Raw genomic sequence first — 24450 nt, forward strand, 5'->3', positions numbered from 1 at the left:
TGGTCCCTATGAATTTGGGGACAAGATTGGAAAGGGTTGGAAATGAAGACAGCATATGGATACAACACCCCATCTATTGGGTAAGAACTGACTGCCAATTCAGAATTCTTTTACAACTTGAGACTTCAAAGTGATCACCTAATGTTATACACCTTTAACACCTGCAGGTCCCCATACATTTATGGGACAAGATTTCCTTTAGAACTCAGATGCCAGTGAGATAAGGAAAAGGCAATGAAAGATATTCTTTTTTTTTAATGGAGAAATAATTCACTTCCATTCTATTTTATCATTCGTACCATTACAACAAAAAACCCACAATCAGTCTTGGCCATGTCCCAAAAGAAGCAATCTAGACAGACTGCTAAGTCATGTCCCTTTTGATCAACAGCACAACTACCACAAAAAGCATTACAGGCTTACTGGGAGATGCACAAGAATCGCCAGCTCACAGGGAGTTGCAGAACCAACCCTACAAATTCCGCTCTCACTTTGGACACTGGCTTAAAAACACGAAACAGTATTCAAAGGATATGACTGAAAACAGTTTATTTGAGACCTACTGATTGATCTCTGCAGCCTTCCATTTCATTGTTTTCAGCTTCTTTGGGAACCAGAAATAAGCGGATAACCGGAATGCTAAAACACTGCATAAGTTTCAATATGGTGGACAAAGGTTACAATTTAAACATTGTGAGAGCATTTTACCAGTTTCTTTTCAGGGAATACAGACTAAACTTTAAATTGGTGGAATGGCATTAAAATAGCAACTGGGAGAGATATAAAATCCCAATACAAACATGTCAACAATAAAAAATGGTGATGAAACAAATAATTTTTGATATGTGTTGATGTGCATGTTGATTGTACCTACCATGAACAACATTATTGATACAGTCAAGATATTGCTTTCCTTCGTCGTCAAACATGTACTGCCCACTGGCACGCACAATCTTTATGGGATCGTCAGAAAAGAAGAGCCTGCAAGATGATCTGCAAAATGACAGAATTACAGCAATACATTATCCACAAGGAAAACCACATCTGCGTGTAATACCTCTTGTGAAACTTAAGGATGGGACAGCATGAATGGACATATCATTCTTTATGAATATGCTAAAAAAAATTATACCTGAAATGGTTATTACCTTACTCAGGCATAAACTAATCTAACAATGAAAGGCACAAGTCACAAAAAAGCATTTACAATGCAATAGGTCTCCCATTAGTGAGAGTTAGAGCTACTGGCATTGTAAATGACAATGTTTTTAGCTATGTGTTTTGGTTTGGAGTGCAGTGGATGTATAAACAGAGACACAGATGCAACACTGTTTAGAGGACTAAGAATGGGGAATTACCACTGGGAACAGAGACACAGCTGTAGCACTAGCTAGAGGACTTGGAATGGAGGAGTTACTGACGGGACCAGAGAAGCAGCTTCAGCACTGTTTATGATACCAAGAATGAGGAATTGCCATTGGGAACAGAGACACAGCTGCAGCACTGCCTAGAGGAGTTAGAATGGGTAAGTTGCTGATGGGAACAGATAAGCGGCTGCAGCATGACTAGAGGACTTAGAATGAAGTTTTTCCACTGTGACGAGAGACACAGCTGCAGCACTGCTTAGAGGACTTAGAATGGTGGAGTTACTGACGGGACCAGAGAACAATCTAGGAGCACTGTCTAGAGGGTCAAGAATGAGGAATTACCACAGTGACCAGAGACACAGCTGCAGAACTCCTGAGAGGACTTAGAATGGGGGAGTTACTGACAGGCCCAGAAAAGCAGGTAGCAGCACTGCTTAGATGACTTAGAACAAGGGATTACCAATGGGATCAGAGAAGCAGCTAGCAGTACTTCCTAGAGGACTGAAATTGAAGAATTACCACTGGGTCCAGAGAAGCAGCTAGCAGCACTTCCTAGAGGACTGAAAATGAGGAATTACCACTGGGACCAGAGAAGCAGCTGTAGCACTGTCTACAAGACTAAGAAAGAGCAATTACCACTGGGACTAGAAAAGCAGCTAATAGCACTGTCTAGAGGATTTAGAAGGAGGAATTACCGACGGGACCAGAGAAGTAGCTGCAGCAATGTCTAGAGGACTTGGAATGAGGAATTACAGATGGGACCAGAGAAGTAGCACTACCTATAGGATTAAGAATGAGGATTAATCACCAGGACCTGAGAAGCAGCTGCAGCACTGTCTAGAGGACATAGAATGAGGAATTAACCCTGGGACCAGAGAAGCAGCTGCAGCAGTGTCTACAGGACTTAGAATGTGGAATTACCACTGGGACCAAAGAAGCAGCTAGCAACACTGTCTAGAGGACTTAGACTAAGGATTTACCTCTGGGACCAGAGAAGCAGCTGCAGCCCTGTTTAAAGGACTTTAGAATGAGGAAGACTGAAAGTGGATGAGTGTGTGTGTGTGTGTGCGCGCTGGCAGGTGCAAAACACGCACACAGAGCCAATTATTTCTAAAACATTAGTGGAGGGAAAAGTGGCTTGGAAAACATCAATTAAGTATACCCGAGCAGAGGCACAAGAACAAACGAAACATGAAACCTTCGGTGCCTTTCTAAACATGGTGTTTTCACTGGTGTGGTGAGAACACATTGCTATGGACAACCAGAAGACCACTAAGGCTGCAATGCCCAGATGGGAGGAGTGAGGAGGGGCCATCACACGCTGTAACAGGAGGAAGCGTGAACAAAGTGTGATGGCCAACAAAAATGTTCTCTTATTGAAATCGCCTGGGAGGGAACTAAGCACATATAGGAAGGGCATTTAGAAAAATGCACCAATAAAAAAAGGAAGCATTTAAGACAAGCACAACAAAGAACGAATGGCAATAGTGGACATGGTTAAAGCCCATATACTGAATACAGCATGTCTTGCAGACAGTGCATGCGCTGCCTAGACTCAACCTAAAATGTACCCTCCCCAGAATCCAATTGTTTGTGAATTCCTAAAAGATTACAAGCAAGATGCAACAGTTGTTGATATCCAGAGGGACTCTCATATTTAAGCATTTACACTTGAATAGATGTACTTAGAAAGAGGAACCTTTTGTTTTTAACCTTGTGAAAATAATTTATCCAAGTGGAGAAGCTCCTAAGCATCCAACAATTCTGGGGGTGCTCACTCACTATTTCCATGGCTGCTAGGGGACTTAATCCTACCCTTGAAAGGAGTAAACCTCTAACTGTATTGAGTGGAAATGTATCTTAAAAGGTTTTAAAACCCACATACTAGAATAATTGTTGGCATTCACTGTTTTTCGAGGCATTTCACACTGGGATGCTCATTCCACATTCTTGTTACCTGAAATGCTCTCACATACAATTACACCATGCTTGTGTGGTTTTACATGCGATTAAATTCATATGCAAACTTAAAATGACATTTTGTGAAAAAAAATGCGAAATGACATAGGACAATAAAGTGCACCTATTCTGAACTTGAGTGCACCAACATATTTTCATATTGGGCCCACAATATTTTCACATTACACTTCTGTTCACTTCTTGGACATCTTGAGAATCAACACCAAAATCTGTAGCAGCTAGATAGAAAGAGCAAAGATGATTTTTCTGAGTACCATTTGAAACGTGAAGGCAAGGACACAATGGCAAAATATTTGGCATCAACACATTGAAATTGATTGAGAAAACTGATTTATAAAAGGTGGTCATTTTGTTAACAAAGCATATGCACACCATGGCTGTTGGACACCTCGGATTCATGTTGAATAAAGATTCAAGGGCCAGTTGTGGGTTTAGTTGAGGTTTATTTCTAAACCAAAAAACCCACAACTAATGCGTGACCAACAAGCCCTGAAGTAATCCGCAACTGGAAGAGTGGTCCATCTGCGAGAACTTCAAGCGCCCACTGTTTCGCACTACAGAAATTGTGATATTTATCAACCAATAGGAAAGTACAGGTAAGTATATATGCCGAATAGAGAGCAGAACATATTTAATACAGCATTAAAGTAACACATTAAAGTATTGCCTAAAATAAACAAAATAATTCACAAATAGTTGGCAAAATTGTTCCATTTCATGGTTATGCTACCACTACCTTTTACAATCCATGTTGGATAAGACTGGATTGGAAAATAGAGCAAAAAGTATAGTGCGAATGAATGCATGCTATCACAAGAAATTAGTAAGGTATCTCAATAAGTTAGTTATTTCATTTTTGTTTACAGTGTATTTGTAAAGTGTAACTCATAAAAACTCTTGGTGCTGTAGAATTCTTCAGGGATGTGGAATTCCTATCGCCCGACGCACAGGGCATATTGTTTGGGGTCAAGGGCAACAAGTTTTCATATTTATTTTGTCCTTGGGACAAGTAGGCCCAAACCCCTGCAGCACAAGCCCTTATGCTACCAGTTTACAGAAAAGGGAACTGTCTGCAGTTGAGGTAATATGTGTGTCCATGTTTTAATGCTGTTCGAACTTGTATTTGTGGTTCATTAATGAAAAGCCTTCATTATTAGCGTGAGCGCTGTAAATAAACTTTTTAAGGTCGCACTGCACTACTGACAGGGTTCCAGTTAAAAAATAAAAGTGTACACACGTTTGAAAAGTTTAACAATACAAGGCTATTTATGATGCTCCCAGAATGCTCTCCAATTAGATGCAAATGTTTGCAGAAGCTTGTAAGCAAGAGTGAGGATTCTCTGCTTTCAAAATAAAATTTTCAGAAAAAAAATGCAAGTGGAGATAAAAACGTTTCGCTACTATGAAGCTTTAGGTACTATTTCTTTGATACGTCATTTAGTTAAATGTGTTGACGCATGTTAGTATTTCTAAAAAATATTCCTAATGAAAATCAGTGTAACCATTTCTAACAAGATTGTGGGAAGCATGAAAATAAACAAGTACTGGCAAAGCAACATATTTTATGAGTCTTTTGGTTTCGTCAATGTGTGTCTTCTTTTGACATGGGTGTGTAACACTTTATTGTTGTGGGAACTGCCATGCCCTCACCACTGTAACAAACACTGGCAAAAAAAAAAAAAAAAGGTTTTTGGTCTTAAAAAGAACACATTACCACCAGTGGCATAATAAAGGCCCAACAGCCCCCCTCCAGGGGGCCTGCTCAGAACAGCACCTGCCCTGATTGAGTCTGGAGAGGGGAGGCCTCCATGTTCTTTGCAGGGGGGGGGGGGGTCCAGTTTCGTTACACCACTGATTGCCACAGTAGTTCCTGGAACAGAACAAAACTCAGGGATGTGGAATTCCTATCGCCCAAGACATATTGTTTGGGGGTCAAGGGCAACAAGTTTTCTTGTTTATTTTGTCCTTGGGACAAGTAGGCCCAGTCCCCTGCAGCACAAACCCTTTGGCTACCAGTTTACAGAGAAGGGAACTGTCTGCAGTTGAGGTAATATGTGCCCATATTTTAACGCTGTTCGAACTTGTATTTATGGTTCATTATTGGAAAGCCTTCATTATTAGGGTGAACGCTATAAATAACTTTTTAAGGTCACACTGCACTACTGACAGTGGTTCCAGTAAATAAAAGAAAAAAAAAAGTGTTCACACTTTTGAAAAGTTTAACACTATAAGGCTAATTATGATGCTCCCAGAATGCTCTCTGATTAGATGCAAATGTTTGCAGAAGCTTGTAAGCAAGAGTGATGATTCTTTGCTTTCAAAATAAAATCTTCAGAAAACAAATGCAAGTGGGGAAAAAATGTTTCACTACTATGAAACTTTAGGTACTATTTCTTTGATGCGTCATTTAGTAAAATGTGTTGATGCACGTTAGTATTTCTAAAAAATATTCCGAATGAAAAATCAGTGTAACCATTCCTAACAAGATTGTGGAAAGCATGAATATAAACAAGCACTGGCAAAGCTAACCAATCCCAACCGATCTTTAGGTTTCGTCAATGAGTGTCTTGTTTTGACGTGGCTTTTGTAACACCTTATTGTTGTTGGAGCTGCCAGGCCCTCACCGTTGTAACAAATTGGCAAAAATAAAAAAAAACGTTTTGGGTCTCAAAAAGCACACATTGCCACCGGTGGCATAACGAAGGCCCCACAGCCCCCCCTCCCCCCCCCCCCCAGAGGGCCTGCTCAGAACAGCACCTGCCCTGAGTGAGTCTGTAGAGGGGGTCCTCCATGTTCTTTGCAGGGGGCCTCTTCCAATTACCACATTAGTTCCTGGAACTGAACAAAACTACTTTATGTGCCAATATGCTCCTTGTAGAAGAGCGGAATGCGATCACTCACAGTAAAGCCAACCGATCGATAGAGAGAGAAATAGAAGGTTTTATTAAACAAAATGTCTTTTTTAACACCAGACCTAATTAGACCTAATTAGGAACCCAATTCTTAAAGAAAGTCACAAACCTGCACCAATGGTGTATGTCTTTGAATTAGTGGCTTCCATAAATTCACAAGAACTTACAGGAGTAGACCAGGAAATCCTACTCATAGAAAATATTTGTGAACTGTATTTTAGCACGAGCAAATATGCATGTGTAGATTTGTTCATGTGAAAATCTATTGAGCGTTTACAAGTTCACTTTCCCTCCCACCACTTTTTTTTATTTATCAACCCTGAAATTGTCATGAGTAAATTGCCAACCTTTCTCATAGGCAAAGATTAAAGAAGAGCTGGTGAAAATCCTCAAAACATGCAAGTTAGTAGGTTTTCAGACTCAAAGGCATTCCAGCCTTGGAACTATTGCTTACTTCTTCCTCCAGCCCCAGTATGTAGATAAGCGGAAAGGTGGCAAAATAAGGAAAGTGTTATAGTAGAGACTGAAAATTGAAAGTATTCAAGCCGTACTATAGTAGTAGCCCTTGCATAATCAGAGAGGCTATTATCAGAGCTCTTACATAATGAGACTGCTGCTGTAACTTGTTGCCGCACTACATGGCACCAAAGGAACAAATAGATATGTTTACAGGACAAGTAGATTGAAGATGCAACCTGTCTCATGGACAAGTAGATATTTTATTAAATTCCACACCCCTGGCATAGAATGAACCAAAATATTAGCACAGTAATTTTCATTAAAGTTGATAAATTATAATTCCAAACCAAGAAAACAGAATCTAAGCAGTATGATCTTCTGGCACATCTAACCTAAATTTAAAATCACTGAAGGCTACACTCACATTCAATTTGAATTATAGACCAGAAGGTGGTCCCTGCAATAATTAGAAAATAAAAATAAAATCCCTTGGAGTGGATTTCTCCCACTGTAGTCTGTACTGCATCTTTTCTATCAGATGTACTCTGACTATATCTGGGCTTTGTCTAGTGCGTGAATAGATAAACCAATCACTAATTAAGTTAGGCAAAGTGCTATCTGTGGTTGATGGATGGAAAGATTTTGTCATAGAGGACAAATCAAAATCCTAGTTGAACAAGGGGTCATGGATTCAGTATGCATGTTTAGCCGCACACCTACAGTTCAGAAGCTTCATTTGCACTACATTAATATAGGAGCCTGTGGGACATCAGGTCATCTCACAGCAAGTACAGTACGATAAAAGAAAATATAGACTGAGGAAGAAAAGGGACAGAAAGGGACACCGGTGGGCAGTCTTAAACCACATGCAAGATGACTCTTCCCTATCTATTTGATATTCCTCTATCGCAGTCTCTCATTTCAACTTCATTTAACACCTGTTTGAAAGGTTCTGCCTTTGGATTTTCTCTGTACAAGGTGGACAGAGTTTGTCCTCATACTGGGTTGCAGGTCATTCAAGAGGGATAAAATGTACTGGCATTTGTTACATGAAAGACCAGAATCTATCATATCAAGACGGCAGGCAAAATCTATAGGGCACAAATGAATTTGCTGAAATTGGGAGACCCACTGGGATATCCACATCTCATTCAACCGGTTTTAAAGAAGTCACTGTGGAATATCTATTCACTCTGTCCCATTAGAGAAACACATCAGCTTTTGTTCATCTCCCCTTCCTTCACACATTCAACACTTGCATGCCAAAGAGGGGGTACCCAAAGATACAGTGATGTCTTGTGTTGGTCTTCCTCGTTCCTGTGTGTGTGTGTGATATAGCATGATATTACGTAGGGGCTGAGTACATTAGGAGATAAATACCGTTAAAACGTGTTGCCATTTCTATGTTCTTAACAGCGCTCAGTATGCCAGAGTCTGTGCAGTGGGTGGGCATCAGATGCCGATTCTGGATAAGAAGATGGGCTGCAATACACTTGACCAATCACATAAGCTCAGAAACTGCCTGACAGAGCTACTGCATCAAGAACGTCTTACAATGAGCAAACTGCAAAAAAGACACAATGGGCACTCTTGCTTGAAGGTGGAATAATCACTTAGTTATATCTACTGAAAATAGACGTATTGTCCATCTGAAGCTTCACCACACAGAACTGGCAAAGGTAAACATGGAATTCAGTTATCAAGCTGAGATTAAGTCTACCACTGGTAAACTGGCAGGAACTCCTTATACTTAAAGGACAGGAGGAATGTGGCAGTCTCCCTCCACCAGCCACATTTCAAAAGCAAACGTTAGCTTGAGAACTTATTGCGGAGAGGATGCTTTTGCTAGGCAGAATTTTTAAAGGAAGCCTTTACTGCAGAGGGATTGAGTGACAAACTTTACGTAACACAGTACTTCCTTACTAATACAAGAACCATGAATATCTACTGTGCAGGCAGGCAAGCAGGAAGGGAGCCCATATGATCAAATACCATTTTCTAGAACACATTGCATTAAGCTCTAGAATTAAGAATAACACTTGCCAGGAGCGGTTTCGCTACATTTCTCCAGGCACAAGATGCTTTCTATAAATTCAGGCTTTAGAAAGCACCTCCTTGATATTGGCTCAAAGCCTTCACAAATCTAAAAAAAAAAAACAGGAGATCTCTTCGGCACGTTGCAATTCCGAGTATTGGGGAATGTAGGAGCCAAGTGACTGTGGCTTCAATGAGAATCTACAGGCATTTAGGTGTAACAGTAGAATATGCTTGAAAGGAAATACTAGCTAAAAAGGAAATGTTAGCAAAATGCATTTAAAAAACGTCTCCTTTCCAAGGGGAGACAGGACACAGTGAAGAAGGCTCTACAGCAAAACACATGGAGGTCAAAGAAAGTGAAAGATTATTGAAGGCTTCTTTAGAGCCACAAAATGAAATACAATTAAAGCAGCAGAGGGGGTGTCAGCCATGGAGAGTCAAACGTATACCCTTAGACACCAAAGTCCACGGGACTGAGCAATCCATAAAGTACTGTGTATTTACTAAAACTCACAAAGTATTGTCGGACAGTTACAGTTACACTGCATGTGCGGTAATTGTATGGTACTCCACATTATCCACTACCTTTGAGCTAGTCTTTGATGTTCAACCAAGATATCTGTAAAAATGAAAGAAGCTTGGAAGGCACACTTTAACCCAAAGAACACATAGTTGTTTGGACTAGAAAGATTGGGCAAAAAGCCTAACATCTGCTAAGAGCTGAACAGAGATACGAAAGCAATAGATGTACTCGCCCGCTCTGAAATGACACACAATGGGCCTGATTACAATTTTGGAGGAAGGTGTTAATCCGTCCCAAATGTGACGGATATACCACCAGCCGTATTACGACTCCATTATATCCTATGGAACTCGTAATACGGCTGGTGGAATATCCGTCACATTTGGGACGGATTAACACCTCCTCCAAAGTTGTAATCAGGCCCAATGTGTCAAATAAAAGTGTATAAATGGACTTAAAACACTGAAAAACTGAAGAAATTATTAAAGTTATAGTAAACCCAGTATCCAGGGTTTGCAAAAAAGCAACACATCTGAATGTACGATGTATCAAATGCATTGTAGGCCTGTAGTGTCGCACCAGTGACGAAACTGGTCGCCGGGCACTACTATTAAATGAAAAGTATGGAGGGGCGGTGACGGTTTCCTCACCGACAATTCCCCCTCAGGTTATAGCATAATGAATAAATCAAAATAATATACACACGGTTCCAAAAAAGCAAAAAGGGGTTCTCTAGAACAAGGGTTTCCAAGGAAAAGGAAAAGCAATATGCTTGAAGCAAGAGCCCTCACTCACCTTCCGGTGACATGCTTCATCATAGGGCCATGCTCCTCGTCAGGCCGGCGCTGAAATGCCTGACGGGCCCCACAGGGGGGCTCTTTGCCAGAGATCTTTTGAAAATGATGTGCAACCGGTCAAAACGTGAAAAAGGATTGGTATAGAAATAGTTAAAAATGCCTAGAGGTAAAAATTAACTATTTATTCTGATATTAATACCCCTGACATGATTAAAAAAAATGCATAGGGATATGGTAAAATAATGTCTACACTCCCTAGACAAAAATATATACTGTTTACTAAATCTCGTAGTGAAATTAGAACAAAAGGAGAGAACACAGAGTCCCTGTGTCACTCAATCAAGTGGGTCAACATGTTTCTCGCTATTTTTAGTCAATAATGATCTCATGCGATTCTTCAGGACCTTAGTACGTACCTAATCCTTATGGAAAAATGTTTATGAACAAATTATTTTTGAGTCCCCTACTAGGGAAGTCAGAAACCTAAAAAGTAGAATGGAAACCATTATCAAAGAGTTACGTAATCATCAACAGTAGTGTGTATACACTATCCTAAACAGTTATTCCATACCCTTGCATAATGAACCCTGCCTCTGGTCATGTGACCGAGGCTATATAACAAAGGTGTGGCCAGGGGTGCGGCGTTCTATGTGATGACACGGATAATCGGAGACGTAGAAAAGTGATGAAGCACATCGAATGCCGCGCACCGGGTCATACATAGATCCAGCACGGTGTCGTCTGTGTTTGTCCAACCGAGTGCCGGCTTCTGCACGCTTCGTGCACGCTTCCTTCTGCGCCCCGTGGCGGCTGCTTTCCTTGCGGTGCTTGTACCACGTGGGTTGCACAACACAGCCTACCCTCGGACCACACGGACCACCGTCCTGCTGCCGCCGTTGCATTTCACCATGTGGCCCCTGAGTGAGTATTACCTCACTATTCGCGGCTCGTCCTCGCCCTCAGAGTTTCCTCTCCAATCTGACACTGCCATTTGCAGCGTGTGCTGGCAGCTCCTGTGGTGTCACATACCTTGTTCCTCTACAGCTGGGGCTCGCCCAAGGACACAGCGTTCATTCTGCTGCTCCGCCTATGCGCCCATCTCTTCCAGTGCCTGCCATTTTTTCAAGTGCCCGCCTCGGTAGCTGTCCGGCATTACTGCTGCTGAGCCCCACGCCGCTCCTGCTGCTCCTCTTTTTGTGGATTCAGCCTACCGTCCAGGTGCCGCTTGATAACCCTCTGCACAACTTCTACCTAACAGACGCTCTCCCCTCCTCCACCATGTCAGTCATTCCGCCTGTTGAACCCTTCGTCGTAGAAGGTGCCCCATCTTCGCAGGCTCCAAAGTGGAAGGAGTGGGTGGGTGGAGAGAGTCCTGTTATTTTTTGAGGCGACAAAAGTGCAAGATGCACAGAAACGGGCCCTTCTTATCCATTTGGGAGGGAAAGAAATCAACAAAATCTCAAAAAACCTAGTTGAAGATGCACCCAAGACACATACCACATTAATAGAGGCCCTCAATAGACATTTCGAGCCTATGCCTAATACTGATTACGAGCGGTTCGTTTTCAGACAAGCCCGACAACACACAGAAGATTCTATTGACTCTTTCCACATGAGACTGTGTGATTTGGCCAGTACCTGTAGGTTCGCAGATGAAGCAGAAGAGATACGGGGGCAGGTAATTCAAGGGTGTGCATTGACAAAACTGAGAGAACGCATTCTCGAGAAGTCCGGAAGGTTCCTGGCCGACATCCTCATGATGGGACGCACGAAAGAACTCTCAAAAGCCCAAGCACCATATATGGAGGCGGCACTACAAAGGCCAGTCAAAGAAGAGGCTGTCAACGCCATGGCTATGCCACCCAATAAAGCAAAACATTGTGCCTATAAGCCACCGACAAGAACATGAGGCCACTGTGGCGATCCACCACACAGGCTAACCGAATGTCCTGCGAAAGGGTAAAAATGTGTTGGTTGTGGGAAACTGAATCACTTCATCAAAGTATGCAGGTCAAGTAGAACCCGAACAGAGAATGCGTCCATCAACACGACGACAAGCAAATCCGAACACGGCAGCGACATGGATGATGACGAGCCAGAGGAACACATCATTCACTCCTTGTTCAAAATGGGGAACACCACGCAGTCGTCAAAGAAATTACCCTAATGTCAGGTCAAAGTGGGTAATCACAACATCTTAGCGGATGCGGACACAGGAGCGTCAATAAACATCCTAGCAGCCAACGAATACGTCAACATGAACCCACCCCCGACTCTATGCAAAGCAAAAGTCAGAGTGTATGCGTACGGACAAAACACGCCGCTAGCCTTGAGAGGAGTGTTTCACACGACAGTCACCTATGAGTCTAAAACTGTCAGTACTAAGGTATATGTGGCAGAAGGAGGACACGGAATGCTGTTGGGTTGTAAAACAGCAGAAAAACTAGAGGTGGTCATTTTCGCTTTTGGTATACATCAAGAGTCAGTGGAAGAGCTCCTTACACAATACCACAAAGTATTCAAAGGGATTGGGTGTTTAAATAACAAAGAAATAAAAATACACATTGACAGCACAGTCCAACCAGTCGCACTACGTCATTGACGCATAGCCTTCCACCTCAGACCACAAGTAGAGAAAGAGTTGGACCACCTTGAAAAGGCTGACATCATCGAAAGGGTGACTGGACCAACGCCGTGGGTGTCACCAATTGTAGTAGCACGGAAGCCAAAGCAACCCGGTGAAGTCCGCATCTGCGTCGACATGCGCCTTCCAACGTAGCCATCCGACGAGAGAGGCACTTAACACCCACGATAGATGACATCATTGGAGAATTAAGTGGCTCGTGTTGGTTCTCAAAGCTAGACCTATGGTCAGGATACCACCAGCTAGCCCTGTCCGAGGAGTCACGCTACATCACGACGTTCTCCACAGATGTGGGCCTGGGGCGCTACAAGCGTTTAAATTTTGGAATATCCAGCGCAGCCGAAGTATTTCAAAATACCATACAACAGCTACTAGTAGGTTTGCCAGGCACCATCAATGTCAGTGACGACATACTAATTCATGCGCCAACCATAGCTGAACATCACACCAGACTCAAGGGTGTCCTACAGAAGTTACAAGAGTCAGGTTTGACCCTTCACTGCCAAAAGTGCAAATTCCTAAGGAATCAAATACAGTTTTTTGGGTATGTGTTCTCCGCAACAGGGGTAGCACCTGACCCTGCGAAGGTGCAAGACGTCAAGAACGCTACCCCCCCTTCCTGTGTAACGAAAGTCTGGAGCTTCCTAGGGATGGTGAATTATTGTGGTCGTTTTATTAAGGATCTAGCGTCACTCACTCAACCTCTCAGAATGCTGACTAAGTCATCGGAACCCTGGAACTGGGGCCCAAGTCAACAACGGGCATTTGAGACAGCTAAAGATGCCCTGTCCAGTGACACCATCCTACGGTACTTCGACCCAAAGAGAGACACCAAAGTCGCTGTTGATGCTGGCCCAAAAATGTCTGGGTGCAGTGCTGTTCCAAAAGCAAGACAACGGTACTGGGCCCTGGTAGCTTTTGCAAGTAGATCCGTCACGGAGACAGAATAGAGATATTTGCAAATCGAAAAAGAAGCTATCGCAGTCCACTGGGGATGCCACCCCTTTTTGGTCACCTCTGACCACAAACCCCTTATACCTCTGTTCAACGGCACTGCCTCCAAGCCCCCTCCAAGAATTGAGAAATGGATGCTCCAACTGCAGGACTACGGATGCCAACTGGAATATCGTCCAGGACCAGACAACCCAGCTGATTACCTCTCCCGACACCCCTGAGCAGCCTCACACCATGAAGTATGTGGCGTGGAAGAATACGTCAGGCTCATCTCTGACAGGTCCAGGCGCCTCTATCAGTGGAAGAAGTAGTCCGAGCGACAGCCGAAGATGAATGCCTCCAGAAGGCTCTGCAAGCTACAAGGGACAATCGATGGCTCCAAGTCAAGAAACAACTCTCGACCATGACAGTCTCCTCTCAGCGCATCCTAGGGAGCCTATATCACGTACGAGATAAACTCACAGTAGATGCTGAAGGGTGTCTCCTTAGAGGGTGCCGGCTTATAATCCCCACATCTCTCACGTCCAGGGTAGTACAACTCGCCCATAATGGACATCAAGGAATTGTTAAGACGAAAAAATCGGCTGAGGTCCAAAGTCTGGTTTCCACTCATGGATGAGTTGGTGGAAAGTACGGTAAAAACATGTGAATGGTGTCAAGCATCAGCGGAACCCAGCCAACTAACTCCAGTAGAAACGGAGCCAGGTCCTACATCACCTTGGGAGTCAGCCAGCCTAGACTTTGGGAGCCTCCCGGATGGTCGGCATACCATGGTCATGATCAATGACTTTTCAAAATATCCAGAGGTCGAGGTTCTCCCCTCTATCTCAGCCGAGATAATCATACCCCGCATCGAGAAAATCATGGCCACCCATGGACTCATCACAGAAATCAAGACAGACAATGGTCCGCCGTTTCAGAGCCGAGAGTTAGCTGGGTATCTACAGAGTGCTGGCGTTCGACAAAAACAGATCACCCCACTGTGGCCACAAGCCAATGGTGAAGTTGAACGTTTTATGAGGACCTTGAATAAGGTGATACCTATTGCACATGCCGGTGGGCAGCCGGTAGAGCACGCAATATATTCGTTCCTAAGGAACTACCGCCAGACCCTTCACTCTACAACCAACAGAGCACCGGGGCATGTGGTTTTTGGGAGAGCGATCGTCGACTAAATACCACACCACCAGTCCTGGGTTCCTAGTTCTGTGGATCCCGACGAAGTGCATGAAAAGCGTTTGGCCAGCAATAAATATGCCAGTCTTTGCAGAGGAGCTCGACAATCAGACCTCAAAGTGGGTGGTCTAGTACTGCTCAAAGAACGATCCCCGGGCAGTAAATTCTGCATGCCTTTTGACCCTGCCCCGTGGCTAGTCGTGAAGCGGCATGGATCTTCAGTGGTAGCTCGACGTGGCACAGACGCTGTGACACGTAATGTATTGTTGTCTAAAAGGTTTTGCTCCCCTAATGCACCTCGTCCAGTTGAAGGGTCCTCGGAACCAGCAGGTGATCAGCCATACGTGTATGAGGACGATGATGACAATGACGTTCCTTGTCGCGAGACAGTTGATGAAAGCCTGCCCAATGCTTTGTCAGAAGGTACGCCCGCTAGTAACGAGACACTCAGTGCCAGCCGGGGAAGATCTGAAAGGTACTATCTGCGCAGTAATCCTGCTCCCTCAGTGAAGCTGCGCGACCATATGACTGATGGCTAGCTGTTCAAGGCATATATAATTTATGTAGTTCTGTGTTTTTAATTTTTAGGAGGAATGTAGTGTCACGCCAGTGATGAAACTGGTCGCCAGGCACTACTATTGAATCAAAAGTATGGCGGGGCGGTGACGGGTTCCTCACTGACAATTCCCCCTCAGGTGATAGCATAAGGAACCCTGCCTCTGGTCATGTGACCGAGGATATATAATAAAGGTGTGGCCAGGGGTGCGGCGTTCTATGTGACAACACGGATAATCGGAGACGTAGAAAAGTGGTGAAGCACATCGAACGCCGCGCACCGGGCCCATACATAAATCCAGCACGGTATTGCGTGTGTTTGTTCAACCGAGTGCCGGCTACCGCCGACACTACATAGGCCCAAGGGAACTGTTAAACAAATAATAACCATGTGTAGCATTCATCAATTTAATTGTTTCTTGTTGCATAGTGAATACACTTATTGCTAAGAAACTTAATGGCACTCATTCTGTCATCTTAGAAGAGTAAAAGTTTGCTCTGCGAGGATTCAAACTTAAGTCCTTGGCTTAGTTTACTGAGCTCATTTACCAGGACGGGAACAAATGACCAGCAGTTAAGACCTGGATTTCTGCAGAGACACCAACCCACTGATTGGTTTTTTAGCATTCAAACAGGCAGCCTCAAAGTACGACCTGTGCACTACAAGACATGTATACCATCTGATATTTTACCAGTATTTTAAGTTGTGGCGTTGTGAATATGCCCAGACCTCTGTGGTGTGCGTTTACACACCAAAGAATCTTAGCACTAGGCACAATTGACCAGCACATTTATTAATTAACATATTATGGAAATCTGCAGGCAAATTTGAAGGTTGAAGCCTGTTCAAATCTCATTGTGGCCAACTTAAGTTTTCACCGCTCTAAAGGTTGAAAAAATAAGTACCAACGAGTTAGGCGAGTTTGGTAGTAAGCATTTTAAAAATGTACAATTACAGCATCTAGGAACATATTCAGGCGTCGATTGTATAATGAAATGGGTGCTGAGAATGGGTTTGACCGTTTACTACGTGGGCCATGCTCTAATTCCGGATGTTGCCTTACGTATAAGTAGTGATAATTGCATGTGCTATGTGAACACAGTAAACATGATAAAAAATAGTAAAATAGGATTTATTTTATCTACGCATCTTGGTAGACATAGTGGTCATGTAAGTACAAACTTACCAAGTAATTCCAGAAAACTCCACAGAATTTACACCAAACAATAAGTATGCATCAACTTGAACTCTACCGCTATATAAATAATTAAAAAGTCTCAGCAAGAAACTGGACTTTTTTTTTTTTTTTTTGCAAAAGAGAGTAGGAACGTTTCAATTGAGCATTAGACGTACAAAGTACAATTATTTAATATATGTATATATTCGATTCTTGAATTGATTTAATTAGCCAACATGCCTCCAGACAATAATCTTCTGAACCTGGAGTAGAGTTAATAAGAAAGCAATGGATAAGGCGAGGTTAGCAAATAAATGAGAAGCAAAGGCAACCGATTTCTTGTTTGCTGCATTTTGAATTCCTGTGGTAAACCTGCCACTTGAAAACGAAGCACTACTCAAGTTCACTTTACACAGGACCTAACAACCCTACACTTGCATGAGCTTCAGATATCACTGCCTGTTTCGCCCCTCACATGCTAATCATTACCGATCCATGAAATCGTAAAAGGCAGTGGAAAATTCTTGTGCATGAAGTATCTGGTCTGCACTGCAAAGCGGAAGGCAGGAGGAGGAGGGGGGGGGGGCTGTGCATGTATGCAGCAATCTCGGAGAGGAGGGGAAAGGCAGTATTACCTACCCAATCAGTTTCCGACGCAACTCCAGAGTCTCTGATTTAGAGTACCTTTCCTCTCTCACAGACATTATTTCCTTATTATTAATTCCAAATTATGAACAAACAGCGCGCTTCCTCACTAACTAAGCCGGGCGCCTCTTCGCTGTCTCAGAGTCAGAAGTTACTCAGCGATTTGCGTACTGTCAGAAAACAAGGACCACTTCCCTTCAAAAGATGTCTGAAACAAGACCAGCCCACATAATGTTTTAGACGCATTATTGAATGTGTTAAGGGCAAATTTGCCTGGAATCTCCAAGAAAATATGGTAGTTGCTACATCTCTAGATTTAGATCATAAACTCCATTGTTTTAGCAAAAGTGCTGTTATTTGCGCTTCCTCCAGCTCAAAACTTCCTCTACTCGGCTGAAAGTTAAACGTGAAATGTAATTACTTTTTTTCTATTAAAAAAAATCTCCGTCTTCGCTGTTTCGAAATGTTGGTGTGTATGCAGTGTACCATGCTTCTGGTAAATAGCGAGGTTTGAAAACTGCTGTAATAGATATGCTAATTAAAATTATTGAGAGTTATGCATTTGTTGATTTATAAGAAAATGATAGAAATTATTAATCTAGAGAAATTAATCTAAATGTTTGAAAATGTGACAACGAAGAGTGGCTACCAATGTTCACAAGTTGTGCTAAAAATGACTAAAGTGTGTGAAATAATGAAAATGTATCATAAAAATGTAGTACTGTGCCATAGTAAGATGTATAACGTGTGTTTTACATTATGTTGTATTGTATTGTATTGTAATCGTATTTATATAGCGCTTACTACCCCTGACGAGGCGTTGAAGCGCTTTTCGATGAGTAGCACGCTACTCTGGAACCCAACAAGAATTAGTGATGGATTAGTATCGTTAAATAATAAGTACAGTTTTAGTATTATTATGAGTTAATTTGAGCCGCGGATATGAGAGTTTGTTAGTTAGATTGACTGGAGTAATGGAGGGGTGGAGGAAAGAAATCCAGAAGTGTTAATTGGGAGTATATCCTTCATTTACTCAACCCAAAGGCTTGGGATGAGTAAAGGGGGGCGGAGGGGGAAGAGTATGTGGAAGGGTTAGGGAGAGCATAGTAGCAGGGTGAGATAAATGCAGGAGAATTTAGTAGGGTTGTGTGGGAGGTCACAGTAGTAGAGTGAAGTTTGGTGAGTTAGATGTGGAAGCGGAGGGAAGAGCTTAGGCAGAGATATTTAGGAGATGAAAGTGGTAGAAGGGATTTGGGATGAGTCAGAGTGAGAATGGAGGATAGTTTGATAGAGACATGACATAAGAGTGATGAGTAGATAAGTGTGATAAGATGAGAGCAGGAATTCATAGATATCTAGTATAACAACCCACCCAGGAGCCATTCAATGATCCACGAACATGCCAAGCACAGAAACAACATATACACATACATACATATATATATACACACACACATACACATGAATACACACACATATGCACATACAATACATAATTAGAACCATGGGTAAAAAGTACTTAGTCAAACAGGTTTAAAGAGTGTGTGTGTATTTTATTGTTATGACATAGTAGCAATACATATTTTCTAAAGAAACTATAAATAAATAGAAATATACATATAATCTGAAAAAAATATTTATCAACATAGGCATATGCAGTTCATAGTTGTTTGAATAAGGTGGTTATGAAGGAAAGAGCCAACTCTTGAGTAGTTTTCTGAAGACAAGAAAGTTATCTGTGGCTCTTATAGTTGGGGGTAATGAATTCCATAGTTTGGCTGCTTGGACGGAGAAGGATGTACCACCTTTTTCTTGTATGGTGGTGTTCTAAGGCGGGGTGCCAATCTTGAGCGGAGGGTTCTTTGTTGGATGTATTTGGTAATTTTCTTTCTGATAAAAAGCGGTCCTGTTCCATGTATAGCTTTGTGGGTGATACAAAGCAGCTTGAAAGTGCATCTTCTGGCAACGGGTAACCAGTGTAGTGCTCTCAAGGCAGGGGAGATGTGGGCTTGCGGCTTAATATGTAATAGTAGCCTGGCTGCGGAATTCTGGATACGTTGTAGTTTTTTCATAACAGATAGAGATGATCCATGGTAGAGGCTATTGGCATAATCCAGTTTGGATAGTACAAGCGAGATAGTAGCTTGCACCTTGTGTGGAAATCCGAGGTGGGGGAAGATGCGTCGTAAAGTCTTCAAGGTGATGAAGCTTGTGCGTGCTAATTTGTCTACTTGGGCATTCATAGTTAACTTGGAATCCATGGTGATTCCTAGGTTTTTAACTTCCTTGGATAATTGAGGAGGTGGTCCGAGATCGTCAGGCCAGACGAACAGAGGGTCATAATTTTTCCAGTCACCACATATGAGTATTTCTGTTTTGGAGGTATTTAGTTTGAGATGGCTCCAGGTCATCCACTGATCAACGGCTCTGAGGCAACTGAAGATTTGTGAGTTTTCAATGTTTTTGGGGCATTCTAATTTAAGTAGTATTTGTGTGTCATCTGCATAGTTGTAGCATGTGAGATGGAAATCATTGATCAGTTCTGGTAAAGATATCATGTAGATGTTGAAAAGAAAAGGTGAAATGATTGACCCTTGGGGGACCCCTGCTTTTGTGAGGTAGGGTTCGGACGAGAAGGGGGGCGAGTGGATGATATTCGATCTTTTTTGAAGATTGGAAGTAATCCAGTCGAGAGCAATCCCTTGTATGCCTGCTTTGTGGAGTCTTTGAGTTAGGGTGTCATGGTCAACCGTATCAAAGGCAGCTGAGAGGTTCAAGAGAAGTAGTGCAGCAACTCCATTTCGGTCGACTGTGTTTTTAAAATTGTCCCAGATTGCCATGAGTGCCGATTCAGTGCTTCTTCCTGGGCGAAATCCAGTTTGGAAGTCTGAAAGTATAGAATTGTCTTCAATGAATTGTGACATCTGGGCGAATGCTGCTCTTTCTATCAATTTGCCCAGGAAAGGTCCATTTGTGATTGGTCTGTAGTTGCTGGGGTCTTGCCGGTCTAGGTTTGTTTTCTTTAATAAAGGTCGTATGTATGCCTTTTTGAGGTTTACAGGAAAAGTTCCTGTAGTTAAAGAGTTGTTGATGATTCTTCTTACAAGTGTGGCAGCAGAAGTAGATAAAAGAATGTTCGTGAAGATGTGTAGTGGGCAAGTGTCAGAAGGGCAACAGGAAGGTCTGCTTGCTTTGACCAAATCCATAAATTCACCTTGGGATATTTGTTTGAAGGACTGTAGAGGCTGGGTTGATTTATTCTTAGAGAGTATTTTAGGAAACGGGTTGGTGCTGATGGTTTTCTTCAGTTTTAAATAGGAGTCAAATGTGTCTGCCTTGGTTGTGTAGTGAGTTGCCAGTTTGTTTGTGAAATCTTGAGCAGTGGGATGACTTCCTTCCATGCATGTAGGTTTTCGAAATTCATTGAGAATTTTATAAAATTCTTTGGTTGCAGATTTAGCATTTTGATTGATGATTTGTATATTCTGTTACGTTTGTGTAGCTGCAGTTTGTCTTGACTGTTTGTTTTGAGCCAGGTTCACTGCAACTCTCTGATTTGTTTCTTTATCTTTTTAAGTTCTGTGTTTCTCCAAGGTGTTGGTTTTCTTTTGTCCTGTTTAGTTTTTCTGAGTGGTATTAGGATATCAAAAGCTTCCTGTAGCCACTCAAAGTTTTGGAACATAATTAATTTTATATAGAGCTGTGTTGGCTGTTAGTTGTGTTTCTAAGTCATCAAAATTGAGTTTGCGCAAAGGTCGATAGGTGCATATATGTAAGTAGTTGTGGGGTATGTTGATTTGTGGTGTTTTATGTCGGAAAGTTATCAAATGGTGGTCTGACCATGTGATTGGCGTGATGCTATGAACGGTAACTAGTTCAGGCTTAGCAAAAATGACATCTAGGATGTGTCCAGCGTGTGTGTGGGATTGTGTACAATCTGATGTAGGTTCAATGCAACTAGGCCAGTGCTGATAGCTTTTGGATGGGGCATATTGGGTTTGTCAAACCAAATGTGTAGGTCCCCAAGAATGCATAGGTTTGAGTATAATGTAATACATTTTCAGACTGTATCTAGAACAGCGTCTGGGAATGTAGAGTTGTTAGGTGGAGGTCTATAAAGGAGGAGAAAGTTACAGGAGGAAGTTGGAGTAGGGTGGCATCTGGTGAGGGGGGCTTCACAACCTTGTATAGAAATGTTGTCTGTTTTACTGAGATTTATTGCCTGTTTGAATATAATAGCTAGTCCACCTCCTCTCTTGCCTATACGGTTTTGTGTGATGGTTTGATAGTCCGGAAGGACTTCATTTATGAGCTGACAGTTTAGAAAAAGTGTGTTAGTGGTGGTGTTGTTTTGTTTAGGAGAAGGGTGAGCAGTATAGTTTGAGCTTGTAGCAGGTGCGTTACTTGTGATAACTGAGTGAGGGTGACAATAGTCTTGTTTTTCAATATAGTGTTCCTCTTCCAGCAGGTTTAGGATGCATTTTGTTGGGTCTGTGTGTGTGTTGGTGGTGGACTTGGTGGCTGAGAGAGACATGAAGAGTGTACTGTTTTTTGTAGGGTAGCCTTATTATGTAATAGACAAGGGGATGCAAAGTTGTTAAGAGTGGCATGTTGTTTATTTTGTTTGCGTCTGTTTAGTGTGGATGGAGTATGGGTTAGGGGTGGTGGAGGAGCATGTGGATCATTATGTAAGGCTCTAAATTGTGCAATGGATGAGAGGCGGGTGAATTAATGTTGCTGTGTTGGGGTGCTTGTGATAGATGGTTGTGAAGAGTGAGACTCTAGGGGTAAAGATTGGACGAGATTTGTATTCTTTGTGTAGTCATGATGGTGGGTGTGATGATAAGTATAATGAAAGGTTGTGTTGATTTGATGTGCTGATCTGTGTGGTCTGTATTGTTTTTGTGGAATACTGAGAGGGGCTATTGATGTAGTGGTTTTTGGTGAGGGATTTGTATGTGAGTTAGTGCTGGTGAGTGGAATTAGAGTATTACAGGGAGTGTTGATGTGTTTTGGAGATGAATGTATGAGGTGTGTAAGAGGGGATGTATGTGTGTCAGGGGAGTTTGTGCTAGTTGTGATGACTGGAAGAGGTAATATGTGTGGTGGAGAGGAGTGTGAGGATTGTATGGTTGAGTGTAATTGGTGAAGAGGATGCTTCTAGTTCACAAATGGGTTTCCATGCACCACCTTGTTTACAAATGGGTTTTGACTGGGAACAATTACACCTTTCCAATTAAACGTTTCAGGAACCCCACAACAGCAAAGAGACACATTTGTGGATGCAGTCATCACATTTGCTGATTTCCTTAGGCTTTCTTCTCTTATCGGTTTGAAAATTAAACATTTCTGAACTCTGAGACAATGGTCAATATGATATCTAAACTATGTTGATTCACTGTAAAGTCCTCCATGAGGACTGACAGATCAAAGAGTACACACTAAAGTTGCTAAATAACATTAAACTCTGCTAGGCCTCAATGGCAGAGCAGAGGAGAAGTTAGCAAAAAGCTTCAGTTCATTGAAAAGTGCAGGGGCTGCTGGCTGCATGATCTAGTAGATTCAAGATCCATAAGCTTAGCCTTTCAGAGATTGAAAAAGAGAACCTAAAATTATCTTCCATAAAGATGTGGTTTACAGGTTGTGCAGAGATGGTTCTCCAGCAGAGAAACTTCCCTGCAAGGTTACAGGCTTTAACGATGCAAATGCATGCTTTAGAACTAAATGCATTTTCACAGACATTTTCTGCTTTCAGAATGGAGGTGGAAAATGGATACAGAAAATTAATTAGGGAACCGTATGTAGATAAATGCAGGACCCACTTTATTTCACATTTAGAGCCTGAAAACTCTAAATGAAAGACAAGGGGGCAGGAATTCCAACTACAAACTAATTTTAGACTAGGTATTTCTGTGCCCTCTTTTTTGAGAAACTGTAAATTGAGCAATTCACAGGACCATCTTTAACCCCTTCGCTGCCAGGCCTTTTCCCCCTCAGGTGGCAGGCCTTTTTTTGGCTATTTGGGACAGTTCGCGCTTAGGCCCTCATAACATTCTCTAGTAAGTATGATCATCTGATTAAAATACATTATCAAGAGCCCAATCTACTAACTCAATGACTTCCATAACGCCACCAAGTAGTGCTTTGTCTACTAGTGACAGTGATTTAGAGAGTGGCGAAGGGCCATCATCAATCTCGGTTACACGAGGTGATGCTTTTTTTATAGGAGCTAAAGAGGATAAAGCAAGGAAATTGGGAACAAAATCAGAAGAAAAGCCGAGAAGGAACACAAGAAGAGGGGAAAAAGGAAAGGGTTGGGGAACAGTACACAGGCATGAAGACAAGGTCATGGGACAAACAAGTGTAAGTTCTTCCCCAATTGAACAAGATAATGTGGTGAATATATCCAGTAAGGTCTCGACATCTGATATGCTAACGCTTCTGAACAAGGGATTAGGTTTTTGTCCCACTAGCAAGGGAGACATTTGTAAGTCGAAAGTGGATTTGTTCAAATTCATAAGGAGGCTAAAACTTAAGAAATACTTCGAAATAAATATTAAATCTGTTGATGTTGAACCAATATTTTCTCAAACAATTTTGCATAGTAAAGTTTCGATACAGGACATATATGATATAGTTGCTCTAATGTCTATTACTGATTCTGAGGAATATCCATCTACTATATATAAAGTGTTACAGGAATTAAATGTGGTTTCAGATTTGCATATTACTAGTGGGCTGAGGCGAAAATCCACTTGGACACCGAGACAGGTCATGGATAATAACATTGATGTATTTTTCAAACTGGTATGGGAAGATTTGTAAAAATATGAGTTGAAAAAGAAAGGAACAATGATATATAATTTGCAATTTAAGGAAAATCAAGCACAAAAGACTTTGATGCAGAATGATGTGTTGATTATCAAACAAGCAGAAAAGGTGGAAATATAGTGGTAATGAATCGGGTGGATTATGAGAAAGAAATATACGCACAACTTTATGACACTAACTGTTATGAGAACGTGAAATATAACCCTATGATGTGGTTGTCAAGTAAGATCAATGGGTTGTTGAAAATCTGGCATGAAAATTGTTTGTTAGATGATGAAGAGTATACATATTTACAAGTGAATGGCCTGAGATTTCCATGTTTGTACACGTTACCTAAGATACACAAAGAATGTGAGCTCCCTCCAGGAAGACCAATAGTGTCGGGTATAGGA

General features: G+C 42.1%; 1 protein-coding gene across 2 annotated transcripts in view; it reads right to left on the reverse strand.

Moving 5' to 3' along the window:
* Positions 1-17389, reverse strand: part of PHYKPL (5-phosphohydroxy-L-lysine phospho-lyase) — a 273652-nt gene extending 256263 nt beyond the window's left edge. For both annotated transcript variants that reach the window (XM_069199277.1, XM_069199278.1), the window contains exons 1-2: positions 17222-17389; positions 875-993 (exon numbers count right to left, since the gene is read on the reverse strand). In XM_069199277.1, coding sequence (XP_069055378.1) covers positions 875-993; positions 17222-17286 — 184 coding nt within the window. In that variant the 5' untranslated portion in view covers positions 17287-17389. The remainder of the gene's footprint in view (positions 1-874; positions 994-17221) is intronic.
* Between the last annotated feature and the right edge of the window lie 7061 nt (positions 17390-24450).

Source organism: Pleurodeles waltl, chromosome 7, assembly GCF_031143425.1.
Source record: "Pleurodeles waltl isolate 20211129_DDA chromosome 7, aPleWal1.hap1.20221129, whole genome shotgun sequence".
Lineage (NCBI taxonomy): Eukaryota > Metazoa > Chordata > Amphibia > Caudata > Salamandridae > Pleurodeles > Pleurodeles waltl.